Source organism: Eucyclogobius newberryi, unplaced genomic scaffold (assembly GCF_026437365.1).
Source record: "Eucyclogobius newberryi isolate DKJ021-1_F unplaced genomic scaffold, fEucNew1.0.hap1 SCAF_1, whole genome shotgun sequence".
Taxonomy (NCBI): Eukaryota; Metazoa; Chordata; class Actinopteri; order Gobiiformes; family Gobiidae; genus Eucyclogobius; species Eucyclogobius newberryi.
The window spans coordinates 7,715,009-7,727,705 of record NW_027315723.1 but is presented as its reverse complement, the minus strand read 5'-3'; the positions used below and the strand labels follow the sequence as shown (position 1 = coordinate 7,727,705).

The following is a 12,697-nucleotide window of genomic DNA, read 5'->3' as shown; positions in this document are numbered from 1 at the left end:
ATCATATAGATTCCCAATGGCGCCCACAGGTTTTATCACAGTGTTTCTGTCCACAATAAGCACAAAATAAAGTACGTGTAGTGATGAGCCAGATCACTTACACCCACAAAAACTACAGCTCAAAGGTCACGTTCAACTATCTGCTGACCCAGACACTGTCTGTATCCCCCTGACGCCTCATTGACCTCCACACGACCTCCACACGACCCCTGCATGACTCATACAGCTTTACCATTAATTGAAGTAACCATCCATTGGCCGTACAAAATACATTCAGTGACCTAGTTGGATTTTCTGTAAACGTGCGTGTCTTGCGCTGACACGACAACCATTTATATATTTATTTATGCAGGGTCAATAAGTGAAGAACAAAGCATCGTCTGGGGATGCAATGGGCTCCTCTGTTTCATGCCACTGAAACAAACAATTCTGTCTGGTTCTGTATGAGTTTAGCTTGAGATGCAGCGGGACCAGAATTAAATCTTCTGTATCTAATCTGAGAGATCCCAGGGTTATTAAACGAAAATAATGAATGTAATTTATGGATGGTTGGATGGTTTCAGTGTCCCAAAACCACCCTGAATGATTGAACTGCACAGGTAAGTTGGGACTTTACTGAAGCCACGTGTTACGTGTTAACAAACACTGCTAGCTCCGAACATGTGCAATACTGAATTAACCATGTGCAATACCGTCATATTCATGTGCAATTACTGTCGTACTCACAAGCAATTAAGGCCATATTCATGTGCATATAACTGATGTAAATAAGAGTGTTTTATTTTGTTTACTTACTTACTATTAGTATTATTTAGTCTTATGCTAGCTATTTTTACTTGACTTTATTTTATTATTATTATTTTATTATTATCTTGTTTTTATCTTTATCTTTTTATTTTATTTATCTATTCTATTTTATTTCCCCCCCTCCATTCCCTATTAAGATATGAGAGGAGTTTTGTTCATAAGAGTTTTTCTATTAAGAGTGTTTTTTTGAAACTTCCTATAAGTTATCAGTCCTTTCCCTCTGTATCTACTGCGTTGTAACACCGAGATTTCCCCATGTGTGGACAATAAAGGAATATCTTATCTTACAAACAAGACAAGTACCTTGGGCTTCTTCTTCTTGACTTCCCCTCGGATTCCTTCGTGCTCGATCTCTTTGTTGGCGTGAGCTCGGTCTGACACAAAGACAATGGGCTGGTGGTGCAGAGAAAGGACAGTTGGCGTTATCTCACTTTAGTAACTGCTGCATTCCTGAGCAGTGGTGTAGGGTTGTTGAGCCGGCGCCACATGCACACTCTACCTTCTCCTTCTTTCTCTGGCCGTTTGGTTTCTGGTCAGTGACACAGCGACAGGTGAAAGGACACAGGGTTAGTTACATTTGAATGGAGAGAGCCAGAGACCGAGGGGATGGACAAGAACGGGACGGTTAGAATAATATTAGATAGACTTTAAAATGTGCATTATTCTTTTTAAATTACTTGATTATTTATTTCACAACTTTTAAGGTAGCTTAAAAGTAGACACATTTAAAGTAACTTAAAGCTGCTCTGCGTAACCTTTCTTATGGAGGGTCTGCCTTCTGCTGGTCTCCATGGAAAGGTCTAACTTATGGCGCAAGTTACAGGTCAGATCTAAAATGCATGCGTTTTACAAGGGTTTTTTGAGCAATAAAATACCAAAATACCCCAAATGAACAAATTAGAATATATAAAATGCTTTACTGTAGAATATTCAAGGCAAAGCAATAAAAAGAGCTTGCAAACCTCTATTAGAAAAGTTATGCAGTGCACTTTTGAAATGAAATACATGTCTTATGATAACCCAAAGCCATTAGTTGCCATGACATCTGTGTCTCCGTTAAAAAAAAAAAAAAAACTAAGAGTGAAAGAATTTTTAAAAGCTGCACCATGTAAGATTTTTGTTAAAAAAAACTAGAAACTGAAATAAAGGCATTTATTTCATTATGGGTGTTTTTCTGGCCTGCGCAGTCACTGAATGTGTCTCCACAAACCCGACTTGTATCTTCTCTGGTGGGGGGCCTGTCACCTGCTTGTGTCCATGGAGATTTTCTTCTACTTCAGAATGGCATAAAACTGATCTGTCTCCATGGCAAATATTACAAAAGCTTGTTTTTTACTGTCCTGTATCCATGGAGTCTGGCAGGTGGTGTTTCTAAAATATCTGGTGTAAAATACAGAGAAATACAGAGGCGTTGTGAGCTCTGTAGAAGGAGACTGAAAGTGTGCAAAGGAATGTGAATAGTCCATGATATGGCACATAAAGGGGAAACCACACAGAAAGGTAAATAATGAGTTAAGTTAAAGAGTTATTAGAGGACTTGTGTTCAGACCTGCATGGGCACTGCTCCGATGGTGTCGTCTGCTTCTCTGTGGAGGACAAGACAACCTCTCAGTCTCATCACACTCACTTACCCCCCAAACTACACCTGAGCCCCCCAGACTTACTCTGACAAGCTGTCCTTCTCAGAGAACACGCGGAGGATGAACTCTCCCTCCTGGTGCGGCTCAAACGTGGTGGGGATGAGCGCGTACTGCCCTGGGGGAAGTCTGAAGCGCTCCGTCACCTCTCTCAGGTTGATGTAGGTCTTACACTTGGCTTTAGACGCCGTGTACAGGAAGAAGTCCTTCTGCAGGTGCTGGTGTTTCCCTGCGATCTGCACACACCATAGGCATTGGTCCAAAAGGACATTCAATATTTAATACATCATTTATGAAAGCATTTATTTGTGATATGTTCTTTGCATAAAACAATCCCTTTCATTTTATTGTTATACGACAACTCACACCCATTGTACACAGTGAACTTATCCTTTCAGTTTTTGTGGTGTTCATACCTCCTTTGGAACCTGCGCAGACAAAACAACAAATAACTGACACATAATACAGCTCACAAAATGAATTCATATTGTGTCATTCACATTCTAAAACACAATATCTTGTTGGGTAATGGTCAAACGTATCCAAAAAGAAAATGCTTTGTTTGAGAATTTAATCCACAAATGTGTAAAACAAGTTTGTGGTTTAATGCTGGTTTAATGCTTTCATTTGACTGTTTTTAAATATCAAACTATGGGCTTGTGAGGGGATTTTTTTATGACAATATTATTCTAAGTGTTTTGAACCTCGTAGATGGAGAATCCGATGGTGAGGAACCTAGGCCCCTGGTTCTTCTGCATCCGCCGTCCCTTCTGCATCAGGGAGACCACCACAGAGCACAGCTTCTCCCCCTCCTCGCTGTCGTCGTCCTCCTCTAGCAACTGTAGCCAGTACTGAGGATTAGTCCAGAACGTGTCTGCACAAAACAGCACATAGTAACGGAACGTCCCATTACAAGCCAGGGTTCAGGAGGAACTTTGTTAGCTCTGGACGCTGGAGCCAATGTCTATTGTGTCTGTGAAGGAAGTGTGGACATCTGTCTTAGAGTCGCCGGGATATGAGGCATAATATGGATGTTGTCAGAAGAGCAAAGCAACTAAATAACTACAAATGTTGAAAAAAAATGTAATCTCTACCAACAGGATGTGGGATTATGTTTAGCTTTTAAACTTTGCTTTGGAGTTAAACTAGTGTGATGTCTGAGCAGGTGCATTTACCGGGGTTGTTGCGGCAGCCCCCCGCAGAACTGCCCCGAACCCAACGGCCCTCGTTCACCGACACCGTCCAGCTGCTCCTCTCCTCACCCTGCAGCGTGTCTGGGGTCAGGTTGCAGATCTCCATCTTAGTAAAGTACTGCTTAAAGTCTGCAAAGGACATCCTGACACATGAGAGAATGTGTTAGGAACAGTTAAACTTAACAACCCTTGTAGGGAGATTCATCCACTGCATTTGGTCCATCCTTTAACGCTGCCGTGGAAACCTCAGTGAAACCGCAGTGAGAGCGGTTTGGTCAGGATCCCCGTGCATGTTGTGGGTTGATGCAACAAACAGGGGTGTGTGGAGGAAAAGTGCAAAATGTTTTCTTTCTAAATTTGATGAGAAAAAGAAAAGAAAACTCACCAAAACTCACTCTCTTCCACTGTTTGTTTCTTCAAGTTTTGACTGTCAGCAATGGAGATGGTGGACCACTCCTTAGAACTATAACAATATAACAAATAATCAAGGGAAATGTGTAAATCTTTAAATTTGTCAAAAACTAAATTTGATGTTGCCTCAACTTGATCTGTTTTATGGTTAATCTCTCTGTTGTTAACTGGGTGTCTGAATATGACTAAACAACATAACATAACTCAAACATTTACTAGTAGAAGCAAGACTTTTTGTATATAGTTATAATCTCTGACACTTAGAATACTTAATAAAATAAATATATCTGCTGACTTAAAAACTCTGGCGCTGATTTTTGTTGACCCGTTTACTGACACTGTAAACATCATCACAACTAAACACCAGGGTTAGTCAGGCCCGCGCTTGTGCCAATGACTGTGTGATGTAGCTGAACGTGCATCATCTATGTGCTTCACAATTTTTAACAAATAACAGAGAACAAAGTAAGTAATGGACAGTGTAGGGGACAATAGGGATGTTCAGAGGAATGGCAATTTAATACCACTTAGGAGGAGTGCAATATTAACTGCAGGCTACTTGGGAGAGTGCACAAGAAAATCCACTTTATGGCCATGTAGGGGTTGTGTAAATGTTAGATTCCATTGCAGATTGTGTAGTTGTACTTGTTCAAAGGAGTATATGTACTTTGTTTATTGTGTGAAGTTGTGTAGAAGCTATTTATACACCGGCAAATCTTTATTTTCATTGTGCCCTTGATACTCAAGACATATCTCTCAATTGGGAGACAAATGACCTTATCTCATCTTATTTAATCTCATCTTTCTTAAATTCATGAGAATTTGAGGGTGGAAATGTGAAGGGAAAACAATTATAATATGGTTTATTATGGTTGCATAATATGTCACCTTTAAGACCGTCATCACTCACAACATAAATCTGTGGATCCAAATCAGACAAAACGTCTCTGTGCATAACGGCTCCACCTGAGATCTTAGACATCATCAGATTAAAACATGGGCCCAGCGGTTGTAGAGGACTCACTTTGCACACCAGGGGCCCCTCCAGAGCACCCACCCCCAGGGGTTCCGGAGCCGGATCAGCTGCACTCTGCTGTCCTTGTCAACTTCTTCACACTAAAAGACACATCTTTAATAACAATACTCATCACCGTATCACCATGCATCAGAATTTACCCAGGGGCCCGCTGTACCTCCTCCAGGGCGATGATGGAGTAGGCATGGCCCCGCACCAGGCCTTGCTCCATGCGACTCTCCATCTCACTCACTGAAGTCACCTTATCCACAAACACACAAGTTAAGTTTCATTACATTACATTGATCTTAGACTTAACCTAAACTATCTTGTGCCTTAACTTCAAACCATGTTGAAGATCTAATATTGAAAGATTCAGCCAATTCGGACCTGAGTTTTGGTCCCTACAATTATATCTGTAACATATTTGAGAGACGACAGGCAAAACTAAGACATTTTGAGGTTTTGGAGGCATTTAATTCTCCTGACATGAAATTTTCACCTGGAAACAATTAAAAGTCCAATCTACTTCCTCTACTTCTACTTCCTCTACTTCTACTTCCTCCATCACTTTAGGTGTAATGTTTGGCATTTCAAAGGCCATTTTCTGAAAATACTTTTTTCTTGCACTAAATGGTTTTGCTATTTATGTAATCTACAGGTCTCAAATAGATTTCCATGTTTATCTGCATGTTTAGGACACACTAATGTTATGTGAATGCATGTACGATGAAACAACTTTGATACTGGATGCTCTAAAGACAAAAACACGCTGATGAGTTGTACTTACGTCTATGGAGCAGCCCATGAGCGACCCTCTCTCCAGGGCTTTCTTCATGATGCAGAAGAGCTGCTCTGGAGCCTGGTTCAGCTCGAAAAACTCTGTGACTCCTCCAGTGAAGTCCTCCATGGCCTCCAGAGTATTCCCCCCCTTCAGAGCCTCGTACGACCCGTGCAACCTGACACATGCACAGGACACAGGGCACATGACACAAAGCACCGGGCATAAGGCACACCTGCCCTGGTCAGAGCTGGCTCCTGAAGCTGGGAGAGGGTTTTTACAAGGAATAAAACTAGGAGACCTGATAAGACTTTCCGTAACATCTGTTAGAGGTTTTGACAGTGATAAAGACATGAAATGAACTAGAACTACAAATTGTGGGGGACATGAAGTCACAAGCCAGCACATTTTGACTCAATGACCAATCACTTTCGGGGGGAAAGAAGCAGGATGTTTTAAGCAGTTTGAATGCCTTAACTTTTACATAGGATTTAAATTAGAACTAAACATGGATTGGACAAAGTCTAAACCACGTAGGAAAAGACTATGCATTTCTCAGAGGATCTTTTCTTCCAAATGTGAGTGTTGGGTGGCTCTATTAACATTAAAGAGTGGAAAGCGCTCATGGGTGACAGGACAGTTATGTGTTACTTTGCATAGGCCTTCTCAAGCAGCGCGCTCCAGAACTCATTCTTTCTGAAGGACTTGGTGAAGATCAGTTGATTATTGCAGGTGGGGATCCGGTCGTCCACCAACACATCAATCCACTCGCCATAACGCCAGAACTAAAAAACACACACAAGACAAGGCAATATTTCACAACTATTTACAACTGTGTATTTACATTTATTGAGGCAACATCAAATTCTAAGGAAACTCTTTATGCACAATAACATGAGGATATAAAAGTGTGCGTGCAATCACAGAGGGAATACGCTTTTTTATAGCAGCCTGGTTCTCTGTTCCAAACCTGGAAGTGGAAGATGCCAGCGTAGTTGTCGGTGAAGCTCTGGTCAGGAGGGATGACTCGATACAGCAACTTCTCATTCATAGTGAGGCAGGCGATGGCAGCCAGTAACCAACAGTCACCTGAGGATACAACACACGTAAGAACATCAACGCTCCAAAATCACTACTTAAGTCAGCTGTTAAAATACTTTCTGATATCATTCTGATCCCAGAGAATGTATTTACGAATATCAGTATTATGCTGCTGTAGTTGTTTAAGTATTGTTCATGTACCAGCATCATCCAGATCGTAACAACATTTTCTGAAGATGTTCAGTGGAGCCAAAATGTCACAATGTTTTGTCACCAAATAAAATAAGTTCTCATTAAACATATCGATTTATTCATTTGTTATACTTGACTTGATCTCTCTGTAGACACACACACATCCAACTTAAATGAATGAGTTTAGTCTGAAGATAACAACTGTCACTGAGCATAAGTCTGTGGTCACAGTCTGCTGCGAGTGCTGTGAGCTGGTGACATGTCTCTCCTCGTTCTTTAAGTCTAAGAACACTCCCAGCATGTGTAGCTGACATTTGATGAGTCCAAAATAATCAGGTGGTTATTTCTCACAGTCCTTACCCAGCTCTCCTTGGCAGATGTCTGTTCTGCTGGCTCCGTCTATGATGAAGTGAGGATCATCACAAATTTCCTGTCAAAATATATGTCAAAGTAGATTGTATAAACATGTGATTAGTAATGAAGTTTGGAATATTCTTCTACTCATATATCTTTATTCAGAATTTATTGCTTTAGTAATTGGACAAATAATTACAATTATAATTATAATAGTAGGAAATATTTAAATGCATAATTCAGGCCTTTAGAACTAATTTTTGGTCACATTCTGGCGTTTCACAACAGGTACATGAATCAAACACAAATAAATTCAGAGCACACAAAAATGCCACAGCTACTTCACCAATCAGTGCGCCAGCAGAGGGCGTAAACACATGCTTTCTATAAGTGGGGCAAGCATTATGAATAAGGTTGTTAACAATAGCTGTTAACTTTACATTTGAGCTGCATCTGGGTTGATACCTTGATCATTTAAATGTTGAGATAGGAATGTTTTTTTGTTTGTGGTGCAGTGATTACGGGTTTTGCACATGTGTGGTTGCTGCAACCACGGTTCATGTCCAGCCCTTAACATCTGCCAACTGTCTGTACCCCCTCTCTCCCCCTTTCATGCTAAACAAAAGGCTAAAGGCTCATTCAAACAAATTTTCAGTCATGGTAAAATGCTTCAAGTGAAATTGTTGATTTAGCAGAGTATCTTTAAACAGTCAGTACTTCAATGGTCAGGACTGGAGTATTCTGTAACATCTCTTCTAATCAGTGTGCAGAGTGGGACTGCCTCTGAAAGATGACACCTTTTTCATAAGTGCTTGTCGGGTCCAGAGGGACCCAACACTCCATGAGTGCCTGGGAGGACAAATGAACCAGCTGCTAAGGGATGGGACTCACCCTGAATGGCTAACCAAAGGGCGTACTATCCTGATCCCTCTAAGGGCACAGTCCCATCCAACTATCGGCCAATACCCTGTCTCTCCACAACATGGAAGCTCACGTCAGGCATCATTGCGGCTAAGATAAGTGGGCACATGGATCAATACATGAGCAAAGCACAGAAGGGCATCGGCAAAGACACCTGAGGAGCAAAACACCAACTCCTGGTTGGTAGAACAGTTGCTCAAGACTACAGAACCCAACACACTAATCTGTGCACTGCCCAGATTGATTACAAGAAAGCATACGACTCAATGCCACACACTTGAATTGAATGCTTGGAGTTGTACAACATCAATGAGGCTCTAAGAGCCTTCAAAGGGAACTCGGCGAGGTTGTGGAAAAAAACATTCAGTTGAGGCCAATGGCAAGCCACTTGCACAATTGTGGCATATACCAAGGTGATGCGCTGTCCCCACTGCTGTTCTGCATAGGTCTGAACCCCCTCAGCCAAATAATCAACAAGACTGGCTATGGATACCGACTCAGGAATGTAGTTACCATCAGTCATCTCCTCTACATGGATGACATCAAGCTGTATGCTAAGAGCGAGCGGGAAATGACTCCCTGATCAACACCACCAGGATCTACAGCTCAGATATCTTAATGTCATTCGGACTAGAAATATGTGGGCGGATGGTGACTAAGAGAGGGAAGGTGGTCCACACAGAGGGGGTCTCACTCCCAGAAGAGCGATAGCAGACATTGAGGACAGTTACAAGTACCTGGGAATCCCACAGGCAAATGGCAACACTAGCTGTAAGGAAGGAGGCCGAGGACTAGTGCCACTATCCAGGACGAAACGTCCAAGTTACATAAGTACATCAAGGACAAAGCTCCTACAGATGACCTCAGTGAATGTCTCATGCGTGAAGGTATCGGTGGTGCGGAGCACTTGGGGCAGTGACCCCCAAACTGGAGGAATGACTTGAGCAGATCCCAGGGATCCCTCGGTCCAGAAAAGTGCAGTGCTAGGAACAGCAAAGATACTGCGCAGAACCCTCAAGCTCCCAGGGGCCTCTGGTAAAGGACCCGAGTTTGAAGGGGGATAAGTAAATTTGCTAAATGTTATGATGATAGGCATTATAAAATTTCAAATAGATTTTTTTGAGAAAGTATGGTTAATACAAAGGGTACTAACCAAAAATCATCCAAATCATCCAAATATCTCTAATACTGTAGAAAAGATGGCCGAACATAGGGCAGCAGACATCAATCATGATGCTGAGGCTGGCTGCACAGAGCATAAATGCTGCTGCAAAACTGACCACCTGATGATGTCACCGGAACCAAGTTTTCTTTTTACACTGAACAGTGATATGAACTAAATATGCAGGGAATGTGCTGGAGTGAAACAAACAACATCATTTCAAATCAACAATTTGATGTGGAAACAGTATTACATGGTTGAAATCTCAATAGGTCAATCTAGTATCATAAAAGACTTTTTTTATGATACTTAACATTTTTCTTTTTTTAGAAGAGGAACATGAACAATTTATTTCCGCACACTCTTTTAGCGTGTTACTACTTCACCAAGAAAACATTGATTGTTTTAAAATGAATTTGTGCTGCATTAGGCCCCAGTCTTTTTGCATGAGTGTCATCAGGCTGCAGATTCCAGTCTCTGTGACAGCTGCTGCCTGTAGCATTTCAGCCTGGACTCCCATCAAACTTGAGTCATGCACATGTCAAATTCTCAAATACTAAAATGTTCGAGAGGTTGAGAAAGGGCACAGAGAGGGTGAGAGAGAGAGAGAGAGAGAGAGAGAGAGAGAGAGAGAGAGAGAGGGAAGGAATGAGAGAGAGAGAGAGAGAGAGAGAGAGAGAGAGAGAGAGAGAGAGAGAGAGAGAGAGAAATACTGAGAGGTGAGGAGCAGGAGAATGACGTAAAGTCAGGTATCGAATGAGGGATTACACCGACACAAAAAAGTCAGGTACACTCTAACACGATAATAAATACAATTATTTTCTGCATTTGCTGGGGAAACCAGGAGCAGTGGGACCCATTTCCAGATCTTCAGCTCAGTTTGGTCAGGACCTTAGCTGGAGGTCCCACTCAGACACAGAGTCAAGCCTAGGGTGACCACCTCAGATTCTATAAAAAGACTTTGAATGCAATGGGATGAAGGAGCGCACTTGATAAATTTAAGTTCATAGATGATAACTGCAATAACCCCATGTGATTTAAAAATGTTATCAATCATAGGTTCCAACATATTACAACCCTAAATGGCAGTACACCCAAAAAGTCTTGATTTCTTTGAGAAAAACTAAATATAAGGCCTAAGGCCCGAAGTCACTGGGATAGGCTCCAGTCACCCGCGACCCCGAAAGGGACCAAGCGGTAGAAAATGGATGGATGGATGGATAATCATGTTAAGTTGTGTAAATTTTATTGATCAATAATCCGACACCACTAATGGGGGTAACACTCTCCAAAAGTGGTTCAGACAGAAGCATGAATGGCTGTGCAGGACAACCAAAAGAGGGAGAGATGGTCATCCTAGTTGAGCCCAAACTGCTAGCCACTCATAAGCCACCATGAGTGAAAGAGAGAGTCCGGAGGCATTCCCACAGACATGCAGCGGATCAACTATAATACCATACATTTGTAAAAGATGAGAGTGGCTAGAGCCTTTTTAAATCAGCTTTTAGAGTTCTGAAATCATAATATTTGTGTTACGTGATATGCATGCATGGCTCACAACAGTACTAGTACTGATTACAGTAAACTACCCATCTATAGTTCTTTAGTCATTAAATGGATTAATCTGTCGATGGTGTCTTGGTCTAACAAATGTTTTATTAGTTGACTAATTATAGGCCTGTTAATAGGGTTATAAGGATTTAGCAGAAAGGAGAAAGCATGACGTGAGGAGTGCTAGGAGTGTTTGGACAGTTTGTCTGCCTTTTCACTTGTGAATATGCTGTTATTACTGCATCTATTTCTAAAGCACAGGTAATGCTATGTCATCCATGTGGAGTGCCCCAAGGGTCAGTTCTTGGGCCTCTACTTTTTCCTTCCATCGTTTGCCTCTTGGATTAAAACTTTTTTAATTGGATCGTGTCAGTCTGACCACATATCCCTCATCCTTCAATCTCTTTATTGACTCCATGTGCACCTGTTGATTTAAGAATATAAACTTGCATGTATTTACTTTCATGTTCTTGCCCCAGAGGCAAAGTTTCAGTACCTGTCTAATCTGCTAGTCCGCCACACTTACTCAATTAGGTTGGCGGATCATGCTCTTTTGTCATGGCCACTCCTAGACAGGCATAAATCTGCACATCACTCACTTCCTGTTTTTATGTCACTTCTAAAGACGCTTTATTCCTCTATGCTAAAATTGAATCTCCCTTTTATGTATGAAGACACTATATTACTAATAATGTTAAATTCTGCCATGTAAGTTCAGTTCTGGGCAGATGCATGAGATAGTCCCTAACCTTTCCACCAAGATGAATTCTCGTGAGTTCCTAATGCATCTTGATAGGCTCTCGCTGATCTGTTTGCAGTCTGCACAAGGTGGTAAAAGGGCTAATCACGTGGCAGTCAACTGGATACATTCCTATTAGATAAGTAGTGCAAGAGCCAAAATGTTTTGCATGTGCCACACCCCATTTTAGCTGCTTAATCAATGCACAGAGCATGTCTTCAGTTAAATAATTTATTTTGTTAACTACAGCCTTATAAAGTAGATATAGCCATAAAATAGATTTATTCTACAGAACCAATAAACAGATACATTTTAAAAATCCAACATGTATACAATAACATACGTTTCATCACATGAATAGCCTAAATACGTATAATTCAACAACAACTTCTGGTAACTCACCGATGGGCGTTTCCACTCAAACTTCATGGGAGGCTTCTGGCTGTAGAACAGTGAGGAGTCGTTGGCCGGGAACAGTGGATCTTCAAAAAGTACCTTCTTCTTCACATACTTGTCCCGAAGCTCCAGGAACGTCTTCAACCTATTGGCATCCTTCACTGTCTCATTTCGGCTTAAAATGGCAGAATAGATGGAGTTTCCCTCCACCAGAGGATAGTTTGACTTCTCATCAGGAAAAGCTGATGCTTCAGAATCAAACACGAGTTTGACTGTGATCTCCTCTTCGACCAAAGGCTGCTGGTGTGGTTGGGGTTGAGCACTCATTCTATCTCAAACTTTGCAACAACAACCCATTAGAAAGTAATATCTTTGCAAAAATAATCCTGTAATTTCCTGTAGGTTAGGAAACACTTTCAGTTCCTTAATTTTGCTGAAGTTTGAGTGCTGGAGTTGTCAGCTTCTTCTAACTGGTTCCAGAACACATTCGCTAGTTT

The 12,697-nt window shown here is 41.4% G+C and overlaps 1 protein-coding gene across 2 annotated transcripts in view; it reads right to left on the bottom strand.

Annotated features, from left to right (window-relative positions):
- The window catches only part of capn3b (calpain 3b), an 18,480-nt gene extending 5,783 nt beyond the window's left edge, over positions 1-12,697 (bottom strand). Inside the window, exons 1-15 of one of the 2 annotated variants that reach the window (XM_072455550.1) lie at positions 12,207-12,697; positions 7,438-7,507; positions 6,815-6,933; positions 6,496-6,629; positions 5,854-6,022; positions 5,242-5,325; positions 5,073-5,164; positions 4,023-4,100; positions 3,620-3,780; positions 3,149-3,318; positions 2,861-2,872; positions 2,472-2,680; positions 2,357-2,393; positions 1,307-1,336; positions 1,111-1,200 (exon numbers count right to left, since the gene is read on the bottom strand). In XM_072455550.1, the coding sequence (XP_072311651.1) occupies positions 1,111-1,200; positions 1,307-1,336; positions 2,357-2,393; positions 2,472-2,680; positions 2,861-2,872; positions 3,149-3,318; positions 3,620-3,780; positions 4,023-4,100; positions 5,073-5,164; positions 5,242-5,325; positions 5,854-6,022; positions 6,496-6,629; positions 6,815-6,933; positions 7,438-7,507; positions 12,207-12,527 (1,776 nt within the window). In that variant the 5' untranslated portion in view covers positions 12,528-12,697. The remainder of the gene's footprint in view (positions 1-1,110; positions 1,201-1,306; positions 1,337-2,356; positions 2,394-2,471; positions 2,681-2,860; positions 2,873-3,148; positions 3,319-3,619; positions 3,781-4,022; positions 4,101-5,072; positions 5,165-5,241; positions 5,326-5,853; positions 6,023-6,495; positions 6,630-6,814; positions 6,934-7,437; positions 7,508-12,206) is intronic. The other variant, XM_072455635.1, reaches the window with a different exon arrangement.